Below are 27,047 nucleotides of genomic sequence, written 5' to 3'. Positions count from 1 at the left end.
CCCCGCTCTCTCTCAGGGAGATATCTGTACACTGACTGGTGTCACTCAGTACCCCCTCTCTCACGGAGATATATGTAGACTGACTGGTGTCTCTCAGTCCTCTCACTCTCGGGGAGATATCTGTACACTGACTGGTGTCTCTCAGTCTCTCCCAGGGAGATATCTGTACACTGACTGGTGTCTCTCAGTCCCCCCTCTCTCGGAGATATCTGTACACTGACTGGTGTCTCTCAGTCCCTCTCTCTCAGGGAGATATCTGGACACTGACTGGTGTCTCAGTCCTCTCTCTCTCAGGGAGATATCTGTACACTGACTGGTGTCTCTCTGTCCCCTCTCTCTCTCTCAGGGAGATATCTGTACACTGACTGGTGTCTCTCAGTCCTCTCTCTCTCTCTCAGGGAGATATCTGTACACAGACTGGTGTCTCTCTCTCTCTCTCTCAGGGAGATATCTGTACACTGACTGGTGTCTCTCAGTCCCCTCTCTCTCAGGGAGATATCTGTACACTGACTGGTGTCTCTCAGTCCCGCCTCTCTCGCAGGGAGATATCTGTACACTGACTGGTGTCTCTCAGTCCCCTCTCTCTCTCTCAGGGAGATATCTGTACACTGACTGGTGTTTCTCAGTCCCCTCTCTCAGGGAGATATCTGTACACTGACTGGTGTCTCTCAGTCCTCTCTCTCGGGGAGATATCTGTACACTTACTGGTGTCTCTCAGTCCCTCTCAGGGAGATATCTGTACACTGACTGGTGTCTCTCAGTCCCCTCTCTCTCTCAGGGAGATATCTGTACACTGACTGGTGTCTCTCTCTCTCTCAGGGAGATATCTGTACACTGACTGGTGTCTCTCTGTCCCCTCTCTCTCTCTCAGGGAGATATCTGCACACTGACTGGTGTCTCTCAGTCCCCTCTCTCTCTCTCAGGGAGATATCTGTACACTGACTGGTGTCTCTCAGTCCTCTCTCTCTCTCTCAGGGAGATATCTGTACACAGACTGGTGTCTCTCTCTCTCTCTCTCTCAGGGAGATATCTGTACACTGACTGGTGTCTCTCAGTCCCGCCTCTCTCGCAGGGAGATATCTGTACAATGACTGGTGTCTCTCAGTCCCCTCTCTCTCTCTCAGGGAGATATCTGTACACTGACTGGTGTTTCTCAGTCCCCTCTCTCAGGGAGATATCTGTACACTGACTGGTGTCTCTCAGTCCTCTCTCTCGGGGAGATATCTGTACACTGACTGGTGTCTCTCAGTCCCCTCTCTCTCTCAGGGAGATATCTGTACACTGACTGGTGTCTCTCTCTCTCTCAGGGAGATATCTGTACACTGACTGGTGTCTCTCTGTCCCCTCTCTCTCTCTCAGGGAGATATCTGCACACTGACTGGTGTCTCTCAGTCCCCTCTCTCTCTCTCAGGGAGATATCTGTACACTGACTGGTGTCTCAGTCCTCTCTCTCTCAGGGAGATATCGGTACACTGACTGGTGTCTCTCAGTCCCTCCTCTCTCAGGGAGATATATGTAGACTGACTGGTGTCTGTCGGTCCCCCCTCTCTCAGGGAGATATCTGTACACTTACTGGTGTCTCTCAGTCCCTCTCTCTCAGGGAGATATCTGGACACTGACTAGTGCCTCAGTCCTCTCTCTCTCTCAGGGAGATATCTGTACACTGACTGGTGTCTCTCAGTCCCCTCTCTCTCAGGGAGAAAGCTGTACACTGACTGGTGTCTCTCAGTCCCCTCTCTCTCTCAGGGAGAAAGCTGTACACTGACTGGTGTCTCTCAGTCCCCTCTCTCTCTCAGGGAGATATCTGTACATTGACTGGTGCCTCTCAGTCCTCTCTCTCGGGGAGATATCTGTACACCGACTGGTGTCTCTCAGTCCCCCCTCTCTCTCTCAGGGAGATATCTGTACACTGTCTGGTGTCTCTCAGTCCCCTCTCTCTCTCAGGGAGATATCTGTACACTGACTGGTGTCTCTCAGTCCCCCCTCTCTCAGGGAGATATCTGTACACTGACTGGTGTCTCTCAGTCCCCTCTCTCCCTCAGGGAGATATCTGTACACTGTCTGGTGTCTCTCAGTCCTCTCTCAGGGAGATATCTGTACATTGACTGGTGTCTCTCAGTCCCCTCTCTCCCTCAGGGAGATATCTGTACACTGACTGGTGTCTCTCAGTCCCCTCTCTCTCAGGGAGATATCTGTACACTGACTGGTGTCTCTCAGTCCCCTCTCTCTCTCAGGGAGATATCTGTACACTGACTGGTGGCTCTCAGTCCCCTCTCTCTCAAGGAGATATCTGTACACTGACTGGTGTCTCTCAGTCCCCTCTCTCTCAGGGGGATATCTGTACACTGACTGGTGTCTCTCAGTCCCCCCTCTCTCTCTCAGGGGGATATCTGTACACTGACTGGTGTCTCGCAGTCCCCTCTTTCTCAGGGAGATATCTGTACACTGACTGGTGTCTCTCAGTCCCCCCTCTCTCTCTCAGGGGGATACCTGTACACTGACTGGTGTCTCTCAGTCCCCTCTCTCTCTGGGAGATATCTGTACACTGACTGGTGTCTCTCAGCCCCCTCTCTCTCAGGGAGATATCTGTACACTGACTGGTGTCTCGATCCCCTCTCTCTCTCAGGGTGATACCTGTACACTGACTGGTGTCTCTCAGTCCCCTCTCTCTCTCAGGGAGATATCTGTACACTGACTGGTGTCTCGATCCCCTCTCTCTCTCAGGGAGATATCTGTACACTGACTGGTGTCTCGATCCCCTCTCTCTTTCAGGGTGATACCTGTACACTGACTGGTGTCTCTCAGTCCCCTCTCTCTCAGGGAGATATCTGTACACTGACTGGTGTCTCTCAGCCCCCTCTCTCTCTCAGGGAGATATCTGTACACTGACTGGTGTCTCTCAGTCCCCTCTCTCTCGGGGAGATGTCTGTACACTGACTGGTGTCTCTCAGTCCCCTCTCTCTCTCAGGGAGATATCTGTACACTGACTGGTGGCTCTCAGTCCCCTCTCTCTCAAGGAGATATCTGTACACTGACTGGTGTCTCTCAGTCCCCTCTCTCTCAGGGGGATATCTGTACACTGACTGGTGTCTCTCAGTCCCCCCTCTCTCTCTCAGGGGGATATCTGTACACTGACTGGTGTCTCGCAGTCCCCTCTTTCTCAGGGAGATATCTGTACACTGACTGGTGTCTCTCAGTCCCCCCTCTCTCTCTCAGGGGGATACCTGTACACTGACTGGTGTCTCTCAGTCCCCTCTCTCTCTGGGAGATATCTGTACACTGACTGGTGTCTCTCAGCCCCCTCTCTCTCAGGGAGATATCTGTACACTGACTGGTGTCTCGATCCCCTCTCTCTCTCAGGGTGATACCTGTACACTGACTGGTGTCTCGATCCCCTCTCTCTCTCAGGGTGATACCTGTACACTGACTGGTGTCTCTCAGTCCCCTCTCTCTCAGTGAGATATCTGTACACTGACTGGTGTCTCTCAGTCCCCTCTCTCTCAGGGAGATATCTGTACACTGACTGGTGTCTCTCAGTCCCCTCTCTCTCAGGGAGATATCTGTACACTGACTGGTGTCTCGATCCCCTCTCTCTCTCAGGGTGATACCTGTACACTGACTGGTGTCTCGATCCCCTCTCTCTCTCAGGGTGATACCTGTACACTGACTGGTGTCTCTCCGTCCTCTCTCTCTCTCAGGGAGATATCTGTACACTGACTGGTGTCTCGATCCCCTCTCTCTCTCAGGGTGATACCTGTACACTGACTGGTGTCTCGATCCCCTCTCTCTCTCAGGGTGATACCTGTACACTGACTGGTGTCTCTCCGTCCTCTCTCTCTCTCAGGGAGATATCTGTACACTGACTGGTGTCTCTCAGTCCCCCCTCTCTCTCAGGGAGATATCTGTACACTGACTGGTGTCTCTCAGTCCGCTCTCTCTCTCAGGGAGATATCTGTACACTGACTCGTGTCTCTCAGTCCCCTCTCTCTCAGGGAGATATCTGTACACTGACTGGTGTCTCTCAGTCCCCTCTCTCTCAGGGAGATATCTGTACACTGACTGGTGTCTCTCAGTCCCCTCTCTCTCAGGGAGATATCTGTACACTGACTGGTGTCTCGATCCCCTCTCTCTCTCAGGGTGATACCTGTACACTGACTGGTGTCTCTCAGTCCCCTCTCTCTCTCAGGGTGATACCTGTACACTGACTGGTGTCTCGATCCCCTCTCTCTCTCTTAAGGAGATATCTGTACACTGACTGGTGTCTCTCAGTCCCCTCTCTCTCTCAGGTAGATAGCTGTACACTGACTGGTGTCTCTCAGTCCTCTCTCTCTCAGGGAGATATCTGTACACTGACTGGTGTCTCTCAGTCCCCTCTCTCTCAGGGAGATATCTGTACACTGACTGGTGTCTCTCAGTCCCCTCTCTCTCTCTCAGGGAGATATCTGTACACTGACTGGTGTCTCTCAGACCCCTCTCTCTCTCAGGGAGATATCTGTACACTGACTGGTGTCTCTCAGTCCCCTCTCTCTCTCAGGGAGATATCTGTACACTGACTGGTGTCTCTCAGTCCCCTCTCGCTCTCAGGGAGATATCTGTATACTGACTGGTGTCTCTCAGTCCTCTCTCTCTCTCAGGGAGATATCTGTACACTGACTGGTGTCTCTCGGTCCTCTCTCTCTCTCAGGGAGATATCTGTACACTGACTGGTGTCTCTCAGTCTCCTCTCTCTCAGGGAGATATCTGTACACTGACTGGTGTCTCTCAGTCCCCTCTCTCTCTCAGGTAGATATCTGTACACTGACTGGTGTCTCTCAGTCCCCTCTCCCTCAGGCAGATATCTGTACACTGACTGGTGTCTCTCAGTCCCCTCTCTCTCTCAGGGAGATATCTGTACACTGACTGGTGTCTCTCTCTCTCTCTCTCTCAGGGAGATATCTGTACACTTACTGGTGTCTCTCTCTCTCTCTCTCTCAGGGAGATATCTGTACACTGACTGGTGTCTCTCAGTCACCTCTCTCTCAGGGAGATATCTGTACACTGACTGGTGTCTTTCAGTCCCCTCTCTCTCTCAGGGTGATATCCATACACCGACTGGTGTCTCTCAGTCCCCTCTCTCTCTCAGGGAGATGTCTGTACACTGACTGGTGTCTCTCAGTCCTCTCTCTCTCAGGGAGATATCTGTACACTGACTGGTGTCTCTCAGTCCCCTCTCTCTCTCTCAGGGAGATATCTGTACACTGACTGGTGTCTTTCAGTCCTCTCTCTCTCAGGGAGATATCTGTACACTTACTGGTGTCTCTCAGTCCTCTCTCTCTCTCAGGGAGATATCTGTACACTGACTGGTGTCTCTCAGTCCTCTCTCTCTCAGGGAGATATCTGTACACTGACTGGTGTCTCTCAGTCCCCCCTCTCTCACGGAGATATCTGTACACTGACTGGTGTCTGTCAGTCCTCTCACTCTCGGGGAGATATCTGTACACTGACTGGTGTCTCGCAGTCTCTCCCAGGGAGATATCTGTACACTGACTGGGGTCTCTCAGTCCCCTCTCTCTCAGGGAGATATCTGTACACTGACTGGTGTCTCTCAGTCCTCTCTCTCTCAGGGAGATATCTGTACACTGACTGGTGTCTCTCAGTCCCCTCTCTCTCTCAGGGAGATATCTGTACACTGTCTGGTGTCTCTCAGTCCCCTCTCTCTCCCGGAGATATCTGTACACTGACTGGTGCCTCTCAGTCCCCCCTCTCTCAGGGAGATATCTGTACACTGACTGGTGTCTCTCAGTCCCCTCTCTCTCTCTGGGAGATATCTGTACACTGACTAGTGTCTCTCAGTCCCCTCTCTCTCTCAGGGAGATATCTGTACACTGACTGGTGTCTTTCAGTCCCCCCTCTCTCAGGGAGACATATGTAGACTGACTGGTGTCTCTCAGTCCCCTCTCTCCCAGGGAGATATCTGTACACTGACTGGTGTCTCTCAGTCTATCTCAGGGAGATATCTGTACACTGACTGGTGTCTCTCAGTCCCCTCTCTCTCAGGGAGATATCTGTACACTGACTGGTGTCTCTCAGTCTATCTCAGGGAGATATCTGTACACTGACTGGTGTCTCTCAGTCACCTCTCTCTCAGGGAGATATCTGTACACTGACTGGTGTCTTTCAGTCCCCTCTCTCTCTCAGGGTGATATCCATACACTGACTGGTGTCTCTCAGTCCCCTCTCTCTCTCAGGGAGATGTCTGTACACTGACTGGTGTCTCTCAGTCCTCTCTCTCTCAGGGAGATATCTGTACACTGACTGGTGTCTCTCAGTCCCCTCTCTCTCTCTCAGGGAGATATCTGTACACTGACTGGTGTCTTTCAGTCCTCTCTCTCTCAGGGAGATATCTGTACACTTACTGGTGTCTCTCAGTCCTCTCTCTTTCTCAGGGAGATATCTGTACACTGACTGGTGTCTCTCAGTCCTCTCTCTCTCAGGGAGATATCTGTACACTGACTGGTATCTCTCAGTCCCCCCTCTCTCACGGAGATATCTGTACACTGACTGGTGTCTGTCAGTCCTCTCACTCTCGGGGAGATATCTGTACACTGACTGGTGTCTCGCAGTCTCTCCCAGGGAGATATCTGTACACTGACTGGGGTCTCTCAGTCCCCTCTCTCTCAGGGAGATATCTGTACACTGACTGGTGTCTCTCAGTCCTCTCTCTCTCAGGGAGATATCTGTACACTGACTGGTGTCTCTCAGTCCCCTCTCTCTCTCAGGGAGATATCTGTACACTGTCTGGTGTCTCTCAGTCCCCTCTCTCTCCCGGAGATATCTGTACACTGACTGGTGTCTCTCAGTCCCCCCTCTCTCAGGGAGATATCTGTACACTGATTGGTGTCTCTCAGTCCTCTCACTCTCTCAGGGAGATAGCTGTGCACTGACTGGTGTCTCTCCCGGAGATATCTGTACACTGACTGGTGTCTCTCAGTCCCCCCTCTCTCAGGGAGATATCTGTATACTGACTGGTGTCTCTCTCTCTCTGTCTCTCAGGGAGATATCTGTACACTGACTGGTGTCTCTCTCTCTCTCTCAGGGAGATATCTGTACACTGTCTGGTGTCTCTCAGTCCTCTCTCTCAGGGAGATATCTGTACACTGACTGGTGTCTCTCAGTCCCCTCTCTCTATCAGGGAGATATCTGTACACTGACTGGTGTCTCTCAGTCCCCTCTCTCTATCAGGGAGATATCTGTACACTGACTGGTGTCTCTCAGTCCCCTCTCTCTCTCAGGGAGATATATGTACACTGACTGGTGTCTCTCAGTCCCCTCTCTCTCAGGGAGATATATGTACACTGACTGGTGTCTCTCAGTCCCCTCTCTCTCAGGGAGATATATGTATACTGACTGGTGTCTCTCAGTCCCCTCTCTCTCAGGGAGATATCTGTACACTGATTGGTGTCTCTCAGTCCTCTCTCTCTCAGGGAGATATCTGTATACTGACTGCTGTCTCTCAGTCCTCTCTCTCTCTCAGTGAGATATCTGTACACTGACTGGTGTCTCTCAGTTCTCTCTCAGGGAGATATCTGTCCACTGACTGGTGTCTCTCAGTCCCCTCTCTCTCAGGGAGATATCTGTACAGTGACTGGTGTCTCTCAGTCACCTCTCTCTCAGGGAGATATCTGTACACTGACTGGTGTCTTTCAGTCCCCTCTCTCTCTCAGGGTGATATCCATACACTGACTGGTGTCTCTCAGTCCCCTCTCTCTCTCAGGGAGATGTCTGTACACTGACTGGTGTCTTTCAGTCCTCTCTGTGGTGTTGGGTGTTCTAACACACAGAAGAGCCAACACAGTTGCATATGGTACAACACTTGTTTATTTAAACTTGCTATTTACAACTTGGTCTTTGCACTCTGCACGTGGGGGGCTCCCTGCTTGTGGTGTTTCAACAGCTCTTTCATGCTTCCTTCTCCCCAGACCTACTGACCTCCAGGTGTCGTGCTCGTGCTTTTTATGTGGTTGGTGTTCTTGTCTGTGATTGGTTGTGGTGTTGTGTACTCTGATTTGCCTGTTAGTGTGTCCATCATGATGTGTGTGTTTGAATATCATGACATCCCCCCTTTTTACAAAGATATGTGCCTACGTGGTAATAAATATGATCGTGACGTGAGTGCATCTAAGAGTGTGTGTGTGTCGTGTGCAGCATGTGTCTATGACGGAACTATGTACATGGGGCGATGTCGAGTGCGTCACATGAATCCAGTTGTACCATAACATAACAGAAATGCGAACGAGAGAAGAAGAAAAAAAATTTTGAACAGTTGTCCAGTCAGACGACATCTGGAACGATAAACAACAACAGGTTATCATGTAAAATCGTCCAACTTATTAAACATATGAACTGTATTATAAGTCCATTCTAATGGGTTTGCGACGAATTCGGGTTGACCGCCTTAAGGGTGGATCAAGAACCACCGGCTGCTGTGCAGGCATGGCCATGGGTGGCGATGGAAAGGGCGTGATGTGCGGCAGCTCCACAAAGTCATCCTCGGAAGCCTGTTGAGGATCTGGCGTGTTGTGTGGCTGTGAACGTGGAAGTCGGCGAAGGGCGCGCCGATTGCGGCGACGCACGGAACCATCCGGCATGCGAACCAGGAACGAGCGGGGAGCCACTTGTCGGAGGACTTCGGCCGGTGCTGACCAGCCACCATACGGTTGATGGACGCGTACTTTGTCTCCGGAGGACAGGGGGGGCAGGTCCGTCGCTCGTGTGTCGTACCGACCTTTCTGGCGATCACGCTGCAGTTGCATGTCCCGAAGAACCGCCTCATGGTCTGTTGTCGGTGCCAGGACGGAAGGTACCGTCGTCCTGAGGGAGCGACCCATTAGTAGCTGCGCTGGCGAGAGGCCCGTGGATAACGGGGCCGATCGATAGGCCAGCAAGGCAAGGTTAAAGTCCGATCCGGCATCAGCCGCCTTGCACAGGAGCCGCTTTGCGATGTGGACACCCTTTTCAGCCTTCCCGTTCGATTGTGGATGCAGAGGGCTGGATGTCACATGAGTGAAACCATATGCTGCGGCAAAGGACGACCATTCACGGCTGGCAAAACAAGGTCCATTGTCTGACATGACAGTCCTTGGAATGCCATGGCGAGCAAACGTTTCCTTGCAGGCCCCAATGACTGCGGACGACGTCAGATCATGGAGAGGCATGACTTCCGGGTAGTTTGAGAAGTAGTCTATAATAACAATGTAATCTCTGCCGAGCGCGTGAAATAGGTCAACACCCACCTTCGCCCAGGGGGACGTCACCATCTCGTGTGGTAGAAGTGTTTCCGGAGGTTGCGCCGGCTGAAACCTCTGACAGGTTGTGCAGTTGAGCACCATGTTGGCTATGTCTTCATTAATACCCGGCCAATATACCGCCGCCCGGGCCCTTCGTCTGCATTTTTCGACACCCAAGTGGCCTTCGTGTAGTTGACGAAGAATCATCTGGCGCACACTGTGTGGAATGACGATCCTATGCGATTTCATAAGGACCCCGTCTATATTGGTGAGATCATCTCGCACATTGTAAAACTGGGGGCACTGCCCTTTTAGCCACCCTTCCGTCATGTGGCGCATCACTCGCTGCAGCAGAGGGTCAGTCGCCGTCTCTGCGCGTATGTGGGCCAGACAAGGATCATCAGCTGGCATATTTGCTGCTGTCAGAGTCACGTGTGCCTCAATTTGACGCACGAACCCCTCCGCATCTGGTGGTGTGCTCACTGCTCGGGAAAGAGTGTCCGCCACTATGAGTTCCTTCCCCGGAGTGTAGATCAGTTCAAAATCGTACCTCCTGAGTTTGAGTAAGATGCGCTGGAGGCGAGGAGTCATGTCGTTCAGGTCTTTGTTAATGATGTTGACCAGGGGGCGGTGGTCAGTTTCGACCGTGAATCGTGGCAGGCCATACACATAGTCGTGGAACTTGTCCAGTCCAGTTAACAAGCCCAGGCATTCTTTTTCGATTTGCGCGTAGCGCTGTTCGGTAGGGGTCATGGCTCGTGAGGCATACGCAACCGGGGCCCATGATGACGTGCTGTCTTTTTGCAGGAGTACCGCTCCAATACCAGATTGGCTGGCGTCTGTTGAGATCTTTGTAGGGCGAGTCGCGTCAAAGAAGGCCAGCACTGGTGCCGTGACCAGTTTGTGCTTGAGCTCCTCCCATTCCTGCTGATGCGACTGGTGCCAGTTGAATTCCGTCGATTTTTTTACGAGATGGCGCATGTTTGTTGTATGAGAAGCCAGGTTGGGAATGAACTTCCCAAGGAAGTTGACCATGCCCAGGAATCTTAAGACAGCCTTCTTGTCAGCCGGTCGTGGCATGGCTGTGATGGCGCTAACCTTGTCTGCATCGGGACGGACCCCGGACCTTGAGATGTGGTCCCCGAGGAATTTCAGCTCCGTCTGGCCGAAAGCACACTTCGCACGGTTGAGACGCAGGCCATTTTGCCGTATGCGGGTGAAGACACGTCGAAGACGATGCATGTGTTCCTGCGGAGTGGTGGACCAAATGATGATATCGTCCACATATACACGTACCCCTTCGATGCCTTCCATCATCTGCTCCATAATGCGGTGGAATACTTCAGATGCCGAAATGATGCCGAATGGCATCCGGTTGTAGCAGAATCTGCCAAAAGGGGTGTTGGATGTGCATAGTCTTCGGCTGGCCGGGTCCAGTTGGATCTGCCAGAATCCTTTGGACGCATCCAATTTAGTGAATATGTTGGCTCGCGCCATCTCGCTGGTGAGGTCTTCTCGTTTTGGGATGGGATAGTGTTCCCGCATGATGTTGTTGTTCAGATCTTTTGGATCTATACATATACGGAGCTCGCCAGAGGGCTTCTTTACACAGACCATGGAGCTGACCCATGGCGTGGGCTCCGTGACCTTGGATAGGACCCCTTGGTCCTGAAGAATCTGCAGTTGTGCCTTGAGGCGGTCTTTGAGAGGCGCAGGAACCCTGCGAGGTGCGTGAACGACAGGGATGGCGTCCGGTCTGAGTCGAATCTTGTACGTGTGTGGCAATGTCCCCATGCCTTCAAAAACCTCCTGGTTGTGAGCGAGGAGGGAATGGAGATTCGCGTGGAACTCAGCATCCGGGAAGTCGGATATCTCATCTGGAGAGAGAGACATGATGCGCTGTACCAGGTGAAGGACCTTACACGCTTGTGCGCCCAGTAACGAGTCCTTTGATGAGCCCACAACTTCGAAGGGGAGTGTGGCCGTGTACCTCTTGTGAGTCACCTGTAGCTGGCAAGATCCTACGGACGGGATAACGTTCCCGTTATAGTCAACCATCTTAAGCCGGGATGGTGTGATGAGTGGTTTGACCTTCATGGCCTGGACTGCAGAGTAAGCAATCAGGTTGGCGGATGCGCCGGTGTCCAGACGGAAGGCGACGCGCGATCGGTTGACCGTCAGGGTGGCACACCACTCATCGTCTGGATTGATGGCATTGACCTTGTTGACATCAATGACGGCAACTCTGAAGTCATCCTGGTCATCTGCATCACTTAACTGGAAGTCTTGATGCGTGGGCTGGACGGTCCTGACTCGTGTGCGAGGTTGTCGAGGATGCGCCGGATCCATGGGTTGAGCCGCACGACAGCGGGCTGCGTAGTGGCCTATCATGGCACATCTGTTGCACTGTTGGTATTTTGCAGGACATTGCCCTTTTAAGTGTAGACCTCCACACTTGCTGCACGTCATGACGTCACGGCGTTCGTTGCGCCACTGCGCATGCGCAGTGCGATCTTGCGGTGGGCGCGCCTGCGCAGTGCGTCCCTCGTTGTGGCCGTTATTCTTGGCGCGCACCTGCGCGGGAGACCGCGAAAAGCGCGGGAAGCGGCCGCTGTCGTCCGGGCCGTGGGGCGGGAAGAAATCGACGGCCTGGATGCGTTCAACGTCGTGGGCGGCCTGGCTTGCCGATTCGACGGCTGGGGACCCCCTCCGTGCCAACTCGGACGCCTGAAATCGGGCAAAACGGCAGGTCGCATTTTCATGGAGGACACAGGCTTCCACAGCAGACGCTAAGGTGAGGCTCTTTATTTTAAGAAGCTGCTGGCGTAGGCCACTGGAGGCAACGCCAAAAACAATCTGGTCCCTGATCATGGACTCTGTGGTGGTGCCGTAACCGCAGGACTGCGCTAGAATCCGGAGGTGCGTCAAAAAGGGTTGAAAAAGCTCCTCCTTACCTTGCAGGCGTTGCTGAAAGATGTATCTTTCGAAAGTTTCGTTTACTTCAGTTTGAAAGTGCTGGTCCATTTTGAGGATGACCGTGTCATATTTGGCCTGGTTTTCGCCTTCCTCGAACACCAGTGAATTAAAGACATCATTTGGGTGGGGGCCTGCGTAGAAGAGGAGCATTGCAATCTTCGAATCATCCGAGACATTCTGTTTTTCGGTGGCACGGATGTACAGGTCAAATCGCTGCCTGTAGAGCTTCCAGTTGGTGCCTAGGTTCCCCGTGACTTGCATCGGCTGCGGTTTGCCGGTGTGGTCCATGTCCAGAATGGCAGGTTGGTAGGCAGGTATCGATCCACTCCTGTACCATGTGGTGTTGGGTGTTCTAACACACAGAAGAGCCAACACAGTTGCATATGGTACAACACTTGTTTATTTAAACTTGCTATTTACAACTTGGTCTTTGCACTCTGCACGTGGGGGGCTCCCTGCTTGTGGTGTTTCAACAGCTCTTTCATGCTTCCTTCTCCCCAGACCTACTGACCTCCAGGTGTCGTGCTCGTGCTTTTTATGTGGTTGGTGTTCTTGTCTGTGATTGGTTGTGGTGTTGTGTACTCTGATTTGCCTGTTAGTGTGTCCATCATGATGTGTGTGTTTGAATATCATGACACTCTCTATCTCGGGGAGATATCTGTACACTGACTGGTGTCTCTCAGTCCCCTCTCTCTATCAGGGAGATATCTCTACACTGACTGGTGTCTCTCAGTCTCTCTCAGGGAGATATCTGTACACTGACTGGTGTCTCTCAGTCCCCCCTCTCTCAGGGAGATATCTGGACACTGACTGGTGTCTTTCAGTCCTCTCTCTCGGGGAGATATCTGTACACTGACAGGTGCCTCTCAGTCCTCTCTCTCGGGGAGATATCTGTACACCGACTGGTGTCTCTCAGTCCCTCTCTCTCAGTGAGATATCTGGACACTTACTGGTGTCTCAGTGCCTCTCCCTCAGGGAGATATCTGTACACTGACTGGTGTCTCTCAGTCCCCTCTCTCTCTCAGGGAGATATCTGTACACTGACTGCTGTCTCTCAGTCCCCGCTCTCTCTCAGGGAGATATCTGTACACTGACTGGTGTCACTCAGTACCCCCTCTCTCACGGAGATATATGTAGACTGACTGGTGTCTCTCAGTCCTCTCACTCTCGGGGAGATATCTGTACACTGACTGGTGTCTCTCAGTCTCTCCCAGGGAGATATCTGTACACTGACTGGTGTCTCTCAGTCCCCCCTCTCTCGGAGATATCTGTACACTGACTGGTGTCTCTCAGTCCCTCTCTCTCAGGGAGATATCTGGACACTGACTGGTGTCTCAGTCCTCTCTCTCTCAGGGAGATATCTGTACACTGACTGGTGTCTCTCTGTCCCCTCTCTCTCTCTCAGGGAGATATCTGTACACTGACTGGTGTCTCTCAGTCCTCTCTCTCTCTCTCAGGGAGATATCTGTACACAGACTGGTGTCTCTCTCTCTCTCTCTCAGGGAGATATCTGTACACTGACTGGTGTCTCTCAGTCCCCTCTCTCTCAGGGAGATATCTGTACACTGACTGGTGTCTCTCAGTCCCGCCTCTCTCGCAGGGAGATATCTGTACACTGACTGGTGTCTCTCAGTCCCCTCTCTCTCTCTCAGGGAGATATCTGTACACTGACTGGTGTTTCTCAGTCCCCTCTCTCAGGGAGATATCTGTACACTGACTGGTGTCTCTCAGTCCTCTCTCTCGGGGAGATATCTGTACACTTACTGGTGTCTCTCAGTCCCTCTCAGGGAGATATCTGTACACTGACTGGTGTCTCTCAGTCCCCTCTCTCTCTCAGGGAGATATCTGTACACTGACTGGTGTCTCTCTCTCTCTCAGGGAGATATCTGTACACTGACTGGTGTCTCTCTGTCCCCTCTCTCTCTCTCAGGGAGATATCTGCACACTGACTGGTGTCTCTCAGTCCCCTCTCTCTCTCTCAGGGAGATATCTGTACACTGACTGGTGTCTCTCAGTCCTCTCTCTCTCTCTCAGGGAGATATCTGTACACAGACTGGTGTCTCTCTCTCTCTCTCTCTCAGGGAGATATCTGTACACTGACTGGTGTCTCTCAGTCCCCTCTCTCTCAGGGAGATATCTGTACACTGACTGGTGTCTCTCAGTCCCGCCTCTCTCGCAGGGAGATATCTGTACAATGACTGGTGTCTCTCAGTCCCCTCTCTCTCTCTCAGGGAGATATCTGTACACTGACTGGTGTTTCTCAGTCCCCTCTCTCAGGGAGATATCTGTACACTGACTGGTGTCTCTCAGTCCTCTCTCTCGGGGAGATATCTGTACACTGACTGGTGTCTCTCAGTCCCCTCTCTCTCTCAGGGAGATATCTGTACACTGACTGGTGTCTCTCTCTCTCTCAGGGAGATATCTGTACACTGACTGGTGTCTCTCTGTCCCCTCTCTCTCTCTCAGGGAGATATCTGCACACTGACTGGTGTCTCTCAGTCCCCTCTCTCTCTCTCAGGGAGATATCTGTACACTGACTGGTGTCTCAGTCCTCTCTCTCTCAGGGAGATATCGGTACACTGACTGGTGTCTCTCAGTCCCTCCTCTCTCAGGGAGATATATGTAGACTGACTGGTGTCTGTCGGTCCCCCCTCTCTCAGGGAGATATCTGTACACTTACTGGTGTCTCTCAGTCCCTCTCTCTCAGGGAGATATCTGGACACTGACTAGTGCCTCAGTCCTCTCTCTCTCTCAGGGAGATATCTGTACACTGACTGGTGTCTCTCAGTCCCCTCTCTCTCAGGGAGAAAGCTGTACACTGACTGGTGTCTCTCAGTCCCCTCTCTCTCTCAGGGAGAAAGCTGTACACTGACTGGTGTCACTCAGTCCCCTCTCTCTCTCAGGGAGATATCTGTACATTGACTGGTGCCTCTCAGTCCTCTCTCTCGGGGAGATATCTGTACACCGACTGGTGTCTCTCAGTCCCCCCTCTCTCTCTCAGGGAGATATCTGTACACTGTCTGGTGTCTCTCAGTCCCCTCTCTCTCTCAGGGAGATATCTGTACACTGTCTGGTGTCTCTCAGTCCTCTCTCTCAGGGAGATATCTGTACACTGACTGGTGTCTCTCAGTCCCCTCTCTCCCTCAGGGAGATATCTGTACACTGTCTGGTGTCTCTCAGTCCTCTCTCAGGGAGATATCTGTACATTGACTGGTGTCTCTCAGTCCCCTCTCTCCCTCAGGGAGATATCTGTACACTGACTGGTGTCTCTCAGTCCCCTCTCTCTCAGGGAGATATCTGTACACTGACTGGTGTCTCTCAGTCCCCTCTCTCTCTCAGGGAGATATCTGTACACTGACTGGTGGCTCTCAGTCCCCTCTCTCTCAAGGAGATATCTGTACACTGACTGGTGTCTCTCAGTCCCCTCTCTCTCAGGGGGATATCTGTACACTGACTGGTGTCTCTCAGTCCCCCCTCTCTCTCTCAGGGGGATATCTGTACACTGACTGGTGTCTCGCAGTCCCCTCTTTCTCAGGGAGATATCTGTACACTGACTGGTGTCTCTCAGTCCCCCCTCTCTCTCTCAGGGGGATACCTGTACACTGACTGGTGTCTCTCAGTCCCCTCTCTCTCTGGGAGATATCTGTACACTGACTGGTGTCTCTCAGCCCCCTCTCTCTCAGGGAGATATCTGTACACTGACTGGTGTCTCGATCCCCTCTCTCTCTCAGGGTGATACCTGTACACTGACTGGTGTCTCTCAGTCCCCTCTCTCTCTCAGGGAGATATCTGTACACTGACTGGTGTCTCGATCCCCTCTCTCTCTCAGGGAGATATCTGTACACTGACTGGTGTCTCGATCCCCTCTCTCTCTCAGGGTGATACCTGTACACTGACTGGTGTCTCTCAGTCCCCTCTCTCTCAGGGAGATATCTGTACACTGACTGGTGTCTCTCAGCCCCCTCTCTCTCTCAGGGAGATATCTGTACACTGACTGGTGTCTCTCAGTCCCCTCTCTCTCGGGGAGATGTCTGTACACTGACTGGTGTCTCTCAGTCCCCTCTCTCTCTCAGGGAGATATCTGTACACTGACTGGTGGCTCTCAGTCCCCTCTCTCTCAAGGAGATATCTGTACACTGACTGGTGTCTCTCAGTCCCCTCTCTCTCAGGGGGATATCTGTACACTGACTGGTGTCTCTCAGTCCCCCCTCTCTCTCTCAGGGGGATATCTGTACACTGACTGGTGTCTCGCAGTCCCCTCTTTCTCAGGGAGATATCTGTACACTGACTGGTGTCTCTCAGTCCCCCCTCTCTCTCTCAGGGGGATACCTGTACACTGACTGGTGTCTCTCAGTCCCCTCTCTCTCTGGGAGATATCTGTACACTGACTGGTGTCTCTCAGCCCCCTCTCTCTCAGGGAGATATCTGTACACTGACTGGTGTCTCGATCCCCTCTCTCTCTCAGGGTGATACCTGTACACTGACTGGTGTCTCGATCCCCTCTCTCTCTCAGGGTGATACCTGTACACTGACTGGTGTCTCTCAGTCCCCTCTCTCTCAGTGAGATATCTGTACACTGACTGGTGTCTCTCAGTCCCCTCTCTCTCAGGGAGATATCTGTACACTGACTGGTGTCTCTCAGTCCCCTCTCTCTCAGGGAGATATCTGTACACTGACTGGTGTCTCGATCCCCTCTCTCTCTCAGGGTGATACCTGTACACTGACTGGTGTCTCGATCCCCTCTCTCTCTCAGGGTGATACCTGTACACTGACTGGTGTCTCTCCGTCCTCTCTCTCTCTCAGGGAGATATCTGTACACTGACTGGTGTCTCGATCCCCTCTCTCTCTCAGGGTGATACCTGTACACTGACTGGTGTCTCGATCCCCTCTCTCTCTCAGGGTGATACCTGTACACTGACTGGTGTCTCTCCGTCCTCTCTCTCTCTCAGGGAGATATCTGTACACTGACTGGTGTCTCTCAGTCCCCCCTCTCTCTCAGGGAGATATCTGTACACTGACTGGTGTCTCTCAGTCCGCTCTCTCTCTCAGGGAGATATCTGTACACTGACTCGTGTCTCTCAGTCCCCTCTCTCTCAGGGAGATATCTGTACACTGACTGGTGTCTCTCAGTCCCCTCTCTCTCAGGGAGATGTCTGTACACTGACTGGTGTCTCTCAGTCCCCTCTCTCTCAGGGAGATATCTGTACACTGACTGGTGTCTCGATCCCCTCTCTCTCTCAGGGTGATACCTGTACACTGACTGGTGTCTCTCAGTCCCCTCTCTCTCTCAGGGTGATACCTGTACACTGACTGGTGTCTCGATCCCCTCTCTCTCTCTTAAGGAGATATCTGTACACTGACTGGTGTCTCTCAGTCCCCTCTCTCTCTCAGGTAGATAGCTGTACACTGACTGGTGTCTCTCAGTCCTCTCTCTCTCAGGGAGATATCTGTACACTGACTGGTGTCTCTCAGTCCCCTCTCTCTCAGGGAGATATCTGTACACTGACTGGTGTCTCTCAGTCCCCTCTCTCTCTCAGGGAGATATCTGTACACTGACTGGTGTCTCTCAGACCCCTCTCTCTCTCAGGGAGATATCTGTACACTGACTGGTGTCTCTCAGTCCCCTCTCTCTCTCAGGGAGATATCTGTACACTGACTGGTGTCTCTCAGTCCCCTCTCGCTCTCAGGGAGATATCTGTATACTGACTGGTGTCTCTCAGTCCTCTCTCTCTCTCAGGGAGATATCTGTACACTGACTGGTGTCTCTCGGTCCTCTCTCTCTCTCAGGGAGATATCTGTACACTGACTGGTGTCTCTCAGTCTCCTCTCTCTCAGGGAGATATCTGTACACTGACTGGTGTCTCTCAGTCCCCTCTCTCTCTCAGGTAGATATCTGTACACTGACTGGTGTCTCTCAGTCCCCTCTCCCTCAGGCAGATATCTGTACACTGACTGGTGTCTCTCAGTCCCCTCTCTCTCTCAGGGAGATATCTGTACACTGACTGGTGTCTCTCAGTCCCCTCTCTCTCTCTCAGGTAGATATCTGTACACTGACTGGTGTCTCTCAGTCCCCTCTCCCTCAGGGAGATATCTGTACACTGACTGGTGTCTCTCAGTCTCCTCTCTCTCTCAGGGAGATATCTGTACACTGACTGGTGTCTCTCAGTCCCCCCTCTCTTTCTCAGGGAGATATCTGTACACTGACTGGTGTCTCTCAGTCCTCTCTCTCTCTCAGGGAGATATCTGTACACTGACTGGTGTCTCTCAGTCCTCTCTCTCTCTCAGGGAGATATCTGTACACTGACTGGTGTCTCTCAGTCCCCTCTCTCTCTCTCAGGTAGATATCTGTACACTGACTGGTGTCTCTCAGTCCCCTCTCCCTCAGGGAGATATCTGTACACTGACTGGTGTCTCTCAGTCTCCTCTCTCTCTCAGGGAGATATCTGTACACTGACTGGTGTCTCTCAGTCCCCCCTCTCTTTCTCAGGGAGATATCTGTACACTGACTGGTGTCTCTCAGTCCTCTCTCTCTCTCAGGGAGATATCTGTACACTGACTGGTGTCTCTCAGTCCTCTCTCTCGGGGAGATATCTGTACACTGACTGGTGTCTCTCAGTCCCCTCTCTCTCGGGGAGATATCTGTACACTGACTGGTGTGTCTCAGTCCCCTCTCTCTCTCAGGGAGATATCTGTACACTGACTGGAGTCTCTCAGTCCCCTCTCTCTCTCAGGGAGATGTCTGTACACTGACTGGTGTCTCTCAGTCCCCTCGCTCTCAGGGAGATATCTGTACACTGACTGGTGTCTCTCAGTCCCCTCTCTCTCTCTCAGGGAGATATCTGTACACTGACTGGTGTCTCTCTGTCCTCTCTCTCTCAGGGAGATATCTGTACACTGACTGGTGTCTCTCAGTCCCCTCTCTCTCAGGGAGATATCTGTACACTGACTGGTGTCTCTCAGTCCCCTCTCTCTCTCAGGGAGATATCTGTACACTGACTGGTGTCTCTCAGTCCCCTCTCTCTCTCAGGGAGATATCTGTACACTGACTGTGTCTCTCAGTCCCCTCTCTCTCAGGGAGATATCTGTACACTGACTGGTGTCTCTCAGTCCCTCCCTCTCTCAGGGAGATATCTGTACACTGACTGGTGTCTCTCAGTCCCCTCTCTCTCAGGGAGATATCTGTACACTGACTGGTGTCTCTCAGTCCCCTCTCTCTCTCAGGGAGATATCGGTACACTGACTGGTGTCTCTCAGTCCCCCTCTCTCTCTCAGCGAGATATCGGTACACTGACTGGTGTCTCTCAGTCCCCCTCTCTCTCTCAGGGAGATATCGGTACACTGACTGGTGTCTCTCAGTCCCCTCGCTCTCAGGGAGATATCTGTACACTGACTGGTGTCTCTCAGTCCCCTCTCTCTCTCTCAGGGAGATATCTGTACACTGACTGGTGTCTCTCTGTCCTCTCTCTCTCAGGGAGATATCTGTACACTGACTGGTGTCTCTCAGTCCCCTCTCTCTCAGGGAGATATCTGTACACTGACTGGTGTCTCTCAGTCCCCTCTCTCTCTCAGGGAGATATCTGTACACTGACTGGTGTCTCTCAGTCCCCTCTCTCTCTCAGGGAGATATCTGTACACTGACTGTGTCTCTCAGTCCCCTCTCTCTCAGGGAGATATCTGTACACTGACTGGTGTCTCTCAGTCCCCCTCTCTCTCTCAGGGAGATATCGGTACACTGACTGGTGTCTCTCAGTCCCCTCTCTCTCAGGGAGATATCGGTACATTCACTGTGTTTGGATACCAGACCAAACCTAACATTTGTTCGGATACTGGACAAGAACACCAAACAATGTTTCTATTTGTAAAAGAGTGAACGGTGGCTATTCAATCCCAGGAGCAATGGCTCTGACTAATCAGTATCTTTTATGTTAAAACAAACTTTAATTCAAACACGGAATGAAGCACATTAACATTAAAGAAATACAGTTCTTAAATAAAAGGAAAAACCTGAACTTGCAATCTATACCTGCTACTAATTTCAATTAAGACCCCCAATACAGTTCAAATGCCACTTATAAATAAAGTTAACAAATGGGTTACTTGGTTATCTGTGTAGATACTTTTAGGAGAGAGAGAGAGCCTTATAATTGCAGACCCAGTGCACTTCCGTCTTGTCAGATTCATATCCTGTGGCAAACTGCTGTTCAACTTCAAATTTTATAACAGATACAAATCTACAGACAGACCTGGCTTCTCCCATTGTCTGTATCCCACTAAGTTCCATAACCTGTTCAGTTTACGCTAAATACAATCCCTCAAATTATTTACTCCCCAGGGAATTTCCAGCAATCAGAACAATATCCTATTAGCCCTTCATGTGTAATCAAGTGGTTGGAGTGAATCATTACCCCACCGTTTATGACACTTTAATTACCGCTTTAGCAGACACACTGTCTGTTTCTATTTTTAACCATGGGTTTTAACATTGCTGTCACAAATTTGAAATATAATAAATATCAATATCTTCCATCCCTCACAAAAGCTGCCCTTTGCATTTCGGAAACTATTGATGACTCACCTGCAGAGGGGTCCTGATCTGCAGCGAGTATTTCTCAATGGTTGTGGCGAATAACTGGGGAAAGAGAGAGTTAGAGATGAGGGGAGGACTTCCTGAAAGGAAGGCAGGGCTTTGAGGAAATGCTACAAAGTGAATGACAGATGGCGGGAGAGTTGGAACCTTGGATCTGGAGTCAGGGATGGGGATGAGTGGGTAACCTTGTTAATGATCTGGAGCTCAGTGCGCAGGGTAACAACGGCCACATTTGCAGATGGCACAAAACTCGTGGCAGTGTTGCATCAGCAAGGAAAGGAAATGTGAAGTGGACACACACACACACCACCTGGTACGCATGCACACCACATGGCACACGCGCGTGCACGCACACACCACCTAGCACGCACGGGCGTGCGCGCACACCACCTGGCACACGCGCATGCACGCACACCATCTGGCGTGCACGCACACGCCACCTGGCGCCCACCCGGCGCACGCACGCCACCTGGCGCCCACCCGGCGCACGCACACCACCCGGCGCACGCACACCACCCGGCGCACGCACACCACCCGGCGCACGCACACCACCCGGCGCACGCACACCACCCGGCGCACGCACACCACCCGGCGCACGCACACCACCCGGCGCACGCACACCACCCGGCGCACGCACACCACCCGGCGCACGCACACCACCCGGCGCACGCACACCACCCGGCGCACGCACACCACCCGGCGCACGCACACCACCCGGCGCACGCACACCACCCGGCGCACGCACACCACCCGGCGCACGCACACCACCCGGCGCACGCACACCACCCGGCGCACGCACACCACCCGGCGCACGCACACCACCCGGCGCACGCACACCACCCGGCGCACGCACACCACCCGGCGCACGCACACCACCCGGCACACGCACACCACCCGGCACACGCACACCACCCGGCACACGCACACGCACACACCTCCAGGCATCTGACACAGGCACAGACAGACAGTGTGGCACATCAATAGAGATATAGGCGGTGTTGCAAGTTGAAGCTGAGGAACTCATGCACACAGGGAAATGTAGTTACACCAGGCCCACCGGGGAAGCAGAGACATGCTGATACCTTGATTTGATCATACAGCCGAGAGCCAGTCAGGACCGAATCATTGGTGTCCCTCCGTGAGCAGGAGGGCAGAGTTCGCAGGACATAGCTGAAGTAATTCACCAGGCACTCTCTGAAATCTTCATCCATCTCTGTTAGGGAGAAGAGGGAAGTCACTCAACAAAAATCCACTGTCCCAGTGTGTTAGATACACTGTCCTTTCCCCCTCTGGGACAGTGTCACAGTGTGTTAAATACACTGTCCTTTCTCCCTCTGGGACAGTGTCACAGTGTGTTAGATACACTGTCCTTTCCCCCTCTGGGACAGTGTCACAGTGTGTTAGATACACTGTCCTTTCCCCCTCTGGAACCAGGTGTCACAGTGTGTTAGATACACTGTCCTTTCCCCCTCTGGGACAGTGTCACAGTGTGTTAGATACACTGTCCTTTCCCCCTCTGGGACAGTGTCACAGTGTGTTAGATACACTGTCCTTTCCCCCTCTGGGACAGTGTCACAGTGTGTTGGATACACTGTCCTTTCCCCCTCTGGGACAGTGTCACAGTGTGTTAGATACACTGTCCTTTCCCCCTCTGGGATCGGGTGTCACAGTGTGTTAGATACACTGTCCTTTCCCCCTCTGGGACAGTATCACAGTGTGTTAGATACACAGACCTTTCCCTCTCTGGGACCGGGTGTCACAGTGTGTTAGATACACTGTCCTTTCCCCCTCTGGGACCGGGTGTCACAGTGTGTTAGATACACTGTCCTTTCCCCCTCTGGGACAGTGTCACAGTGTGTTAGATACACTGTCCTTTCCCCCTCTGGGACAGTATCACAGTGTGTTAGATACACAGACCTTTCCCTCTCTGGGACCGGGTGTCACAGTGTGTTAGATACACTGTCCTTTTCCCCTCTGGGACTGGGTGGCACAGTGTGTTAGATACACTGTCCTTTCTCCCTCTGGGACAGTGTCACAGTGTGTTAGATACACTGTCCTTTCCCTCTCTGCGACCGAGTGTCACAGTGTGTTAGATACACTGTCCTTTCCCCCTCTGGGACAGTGTCACAGTGTGTCAGATACACTGTCCTTTCCCCCTCTGGGACCGGGTTTCACAGTGTGTTAGATACACTGTCCTTTTCCCCTCTGGGACTGGGTGGCACAGTGTGTTAGATACACTGTCCTTTCTCCCACTGGGACAGTGTCACAGTGTGTTAGATACACTGTCCTTTTCCCTTCTGGGACAGTGTCACAGTGTGTTAGATACACTGTCCTTTCCCTCTCTGCGACCGAGTGTCACAGTGTGTTAGATACACTGTCCTTTCCCCCTCTGGGACAGTGTCACAGTGTGTTAGATACACTGTCCTTTTCCCCTCTGGGACTGGGTGGCACAGTGTGTTAGATACACTGTCCTTTCTCCCTCTGGGACAGTGTCACAGTGTGTTAGATACACTGTCCTTTTCCCTTCTGGGACAGTGTCACAGTGTGTTAGATACACTGTCCTTTCCCTCTCTGCGACCGAGTGTCACAGTGTGTTAGATACACTGTCCTTTCCCCCTCTGGGACAGTGTCACAGTGTGTTAGATACAATGTCCTTTCCCCCTCTTGGACCGGGTGTCACAGTGTGTTAGATACACTGTCCTTTCCCTCTCTGGGACTGGGTGTCATAGTGTGTTAGATACACTGTCCTTTCCCCCTCTGGGACAGTGTCACAGTGTGTTAGATACACTGTCCTTTCCCCCTCTGGGACCGGGTGTCACAGTGTGTTAGATACTGTCTTTTCCCCTCTGGGACCGGGTGTCACAGTGTGTTAGATACACTGTCCTTTCCCCCTCTGGGACAGTGTCACAGTGTGTTAGATACACTGTCCTTTCCCTCTCTGGGACTGGGTGTCACAGTATGTTAGATACACTGTCCTTTCCCTCTCTGGGACAGTGTCACAGTGTGTTAGATACACTGTCCTTTCCCCCTCTGGGACAGTGTCACAGTGTGTTAGACACACTGTCCTTTCCCCCTCTGGGACAGTGTCACAGTGTGTTAGATACACTGTCCTTTCCCCCTCTGGGACTGGGTGTCACAGTGTGTTAGATACACTGTCCTTTCCCCCTCTGGGACAGTGTCACAGTGTGTTAGATACACTGTCCTTTCCTTCTATAGGACCGGGTGTCACAGTGTGTTAGATACACTGTCCTTTCCCCCTCTGGGACCGGGTGTCACAGTGTGTTAGATACACTGTCCTTTCCCCCTCTGGGACCGGGTGTCACAATGTGTTAGATAGACTGTCCTTTCCCTCTCTGGGACAGTGTCACAGTATGTTAGATACACTGTCCTTTCTCCCTCTGGGACCGGGTGTCACAATGTGTTAGATACACTGTCCTTTCCCCCTCTGGGACAGGGTTTCACAGTGTGTTAGATACACTGTCCTTTCCCCCTCTGGGACAGTGTCACAGTATGTTAGATATACTGTCCTTTCCCCCTCTGGGACAGTGTCACAGTGTGTTAGATACACTGTCCTTTCCCCCTCTGGGACCGGGTGTCACAGTGTGTTAGATACAGTGTCCTTTCCCCCTCTGGGACCGGGTGTCACAGTGTGTTAGATACACTGTCCTTTCCCCCTCTGGGACAGTGTCACAGTGTGTTAGATACACTGTCCTTTCCCCCTCTCGGACAGTGTCACAGTGTGTTAGATACAATGTCCTTTCTCCCTCTTGGACCGGGTGTCACAGTGTGTTAGATACACTGTCCTTTCCCCCTCTGGGACTGGGTGTCACAGTGTGTTAGATACACTGTCCTCTCCCCCTCTTGGACCGGGTGTCACAGTGTGTTAGATACACTGTCCTTTCCCCCTCTGCGCCCGGGTGTCACAGTGAGTTAGATACACTGTCCTTTCCCCCTCTCGGATCGGGTGTCACAGTGTGTTAGATACACTGTCCTTTCCCCCTCTGGGAGAGTGTCGCCCTCTGGGAGAGTGTCACAGTGTGTTAGATACACTGTCCTTTCCCCCTCTGGGACAGTGTCACAGTGTGTTAGATACACTGTCCTTTCCCCCTCTGGGACTGGGTGTCACAGTGTGTTAGATACACTGTCCTTTCCCCCTCTGGGACCAGGTGTCACAGTGTGTTAGATACACTATCCTTTCCCCCTCTGGGAGAGTGTCGCCATCTGGGAGAGTGTCACAGTGTGTTAGATACACTGTCCTTTCCCCCTCTGGGACAGTGTCACAGTGTGTTAGATACACTGTCCTTTCCCCCTCTGGAAGCGGGTGTCACAGTGTGTTAGATACACTGTCCTTTCCCCCTCTGGGACAGTGTCACAGTGTGTTAGATACACTGTCCTTTCCCCCTCTGGGACAGTGTCACAGTGTGTTAGATACACTGTCCTTTTCCCCTCTGGGACTGGGTGGCACAGTGTGTTAGATACACTGTCCTTTTCCCTTCTGGGACAGTGTCACAGTGTGTTAGATACACTGTCCTTTCCCTCTCTGCGACCGAGTGTCACAGTGTGTTAGATACACTGTCCTTTCCCCCTCTGGGACAGTGTCACAGTGTGTTAGATACACTGTCCTTTCCCTCTCTGGGACTGGGTGTCATAGTGTGTTAGATACACTGTCCTTTCCCCCTCTGGGAGAGTGTCGCCCTCTGGGAGAGTGTCACAGTGTGTTAGATACACTGTCCTTACCCCCTGAGGGACAGTGTCACAGTGTGTTAGATACACTGTCCTTTCCCCCTCTGGGACAGTGTCACAGTGTGTTAGACACACTGTCCTTTCCCCCTCTGGGACAGTGTCACAGAGTGTTAGATACACTGTCCTTTCCCCCTCTGGGACCGGGTGTCACAGTGTGTTAGATACACTGTCCTTTCCCCCTCTGGGACAGTGTCACAGTGTGTTAGATACACTGTCCTTTCCTCCTATAGGACCGGGTGTCACAGTGTGTTAGATACACTGTCTTTTCCCCTCTGGGACCGGGTGTCACAGTGTGTTAGATACACTGTCCTTTTCCCCTCTGGGACAGTGCCACAGTGTGTTAGATACACTGTCCTTTCCCTCTCTGGGACTGGGTGTCACAGTGAGTTAGATACACTGTCCTTTCCCCCCTCTGGGACAGTGTCACAGTGTGTTAGATACACTGTCCTTTCGCCCTCTGGGACAGTGTCACAGTGTGTTAGATACACTCTCCTTTCCCCCTCTGGGACAGTGTCACAGTGTGTTAGATACACTGTCCTTTCTCCCTCTGGGACCGGGTGTCACAATGTGTTAGATACACTGTCCTTTCCCCCTCTGGGACAGTGTCACAGTATGTTAGATATACTGTCCTTTCCCCCTCTGGGACAGTGTCACAGTGTGTTAGATACAGTGTCCTTTCCCCCTCTGGGACCGGGTGTCACAGTGTGTTAGATACACTGTCCTTTCCCCCTCTGGGACAGTGTCACAGTGTGTTAGATACACTGTCCTTTCCCCCTCTGGGACAGTGTCACAGTGTGTTAGATACAATGTCCTTTCTCCCTCTTGGACCGGGTGTCACAGTGTGTTAGATACACTGTCCTTTCCCCCTCTGGGACCGGGTGTCACAGTGTGTTAGATACACTGTCCTCTCCCCCTCTTGGACCGGGTGTCACAGTGTGTTAGATACACTGTCCTTTCCCCCTCTGCGACCGGGTGTCACAGTGAGTTAGATACACTGTCCTTTCCCCCTCTCGGATCGGGTGTCACAGTGTGTTAGATACACTGTCCTTTCCCCCTCTGGGAGAGTGTCGCCCTCTGGGAGAGTGTCACAGTGTGTTAGATACACTGTCCTTTCCCCCTCTGGGACAGTGTCACAGTGTGTTAGATACACTGTCCTTTCCCCCTCTGGGACTGGGTGTCACAGTGTGTTAGATACACTGTCCTTTCCCCCTCTGGGACCAGGTGTCACAGTGTGTTAGATACACTGTCCTTTCCCCCTCTGGGAGAGTGTCGCCATCTGGGAGAGTGTCACAGTGTGTTAGATACACTGTCCTTTCCCCCTCTGGGACAGTGTCACAGTGTGTTAGATACACTGTCCTTTCCCCCTCTGGAACCGGGTGTCACAGTGTGTTAGATACACTGTCCTTTCCCCCTCTGGGACAGTGTCACAGTGTGTTAGATACACTGTCCTTTTCCCCTCTGGGACTGGGTGGCAC

General features: G+C 52.3%; 1 protein-coding gene across 1 annotated transcript in view; it reads right to left on the bottom strand.

Moving 5' to 3' along the window:
* LOC140396613 (uncharacterized) overlaps positions 1–27,047 on the bottom strand; it is a 165,361-nt gene that overhangs the window by 98,228 nt on the left and 40,086 nt on the right. Inside the window, 2 exon segments of the mRNA XM_072485408.1 lie at positions 20,818–20,871; positions 21,912–22,042. Coding sequence (XP_072341509.1) covers positions 20,818–20,871; positions 21,912–22,042 — 185 coding nt within the window.

The sequence above is a fragment of the Scyliorhinus torazame genome, chromosome 19, assembly GCF_047496885.1.
Source record: "Scyliorhinus torazame isolate Kashiwa2021f chromosome 19, sScyTor2.1, whole genome shotgun sequence".
In the NCBI taxonomy this organism is placed as follows: domain Eukaryota; kingdom Metazoa; phylum Chordata; class Chondrichthyes; order Carcharhiniformes; family Scyliorhinidae; genus Scyliorhinus; species Scyliorhinus torazame.
The sequence above is the reverse complement of the archived record's forward strand: the minus strand, read 5'-3'. Positions and strand labels throughout refer to the sequence as shown.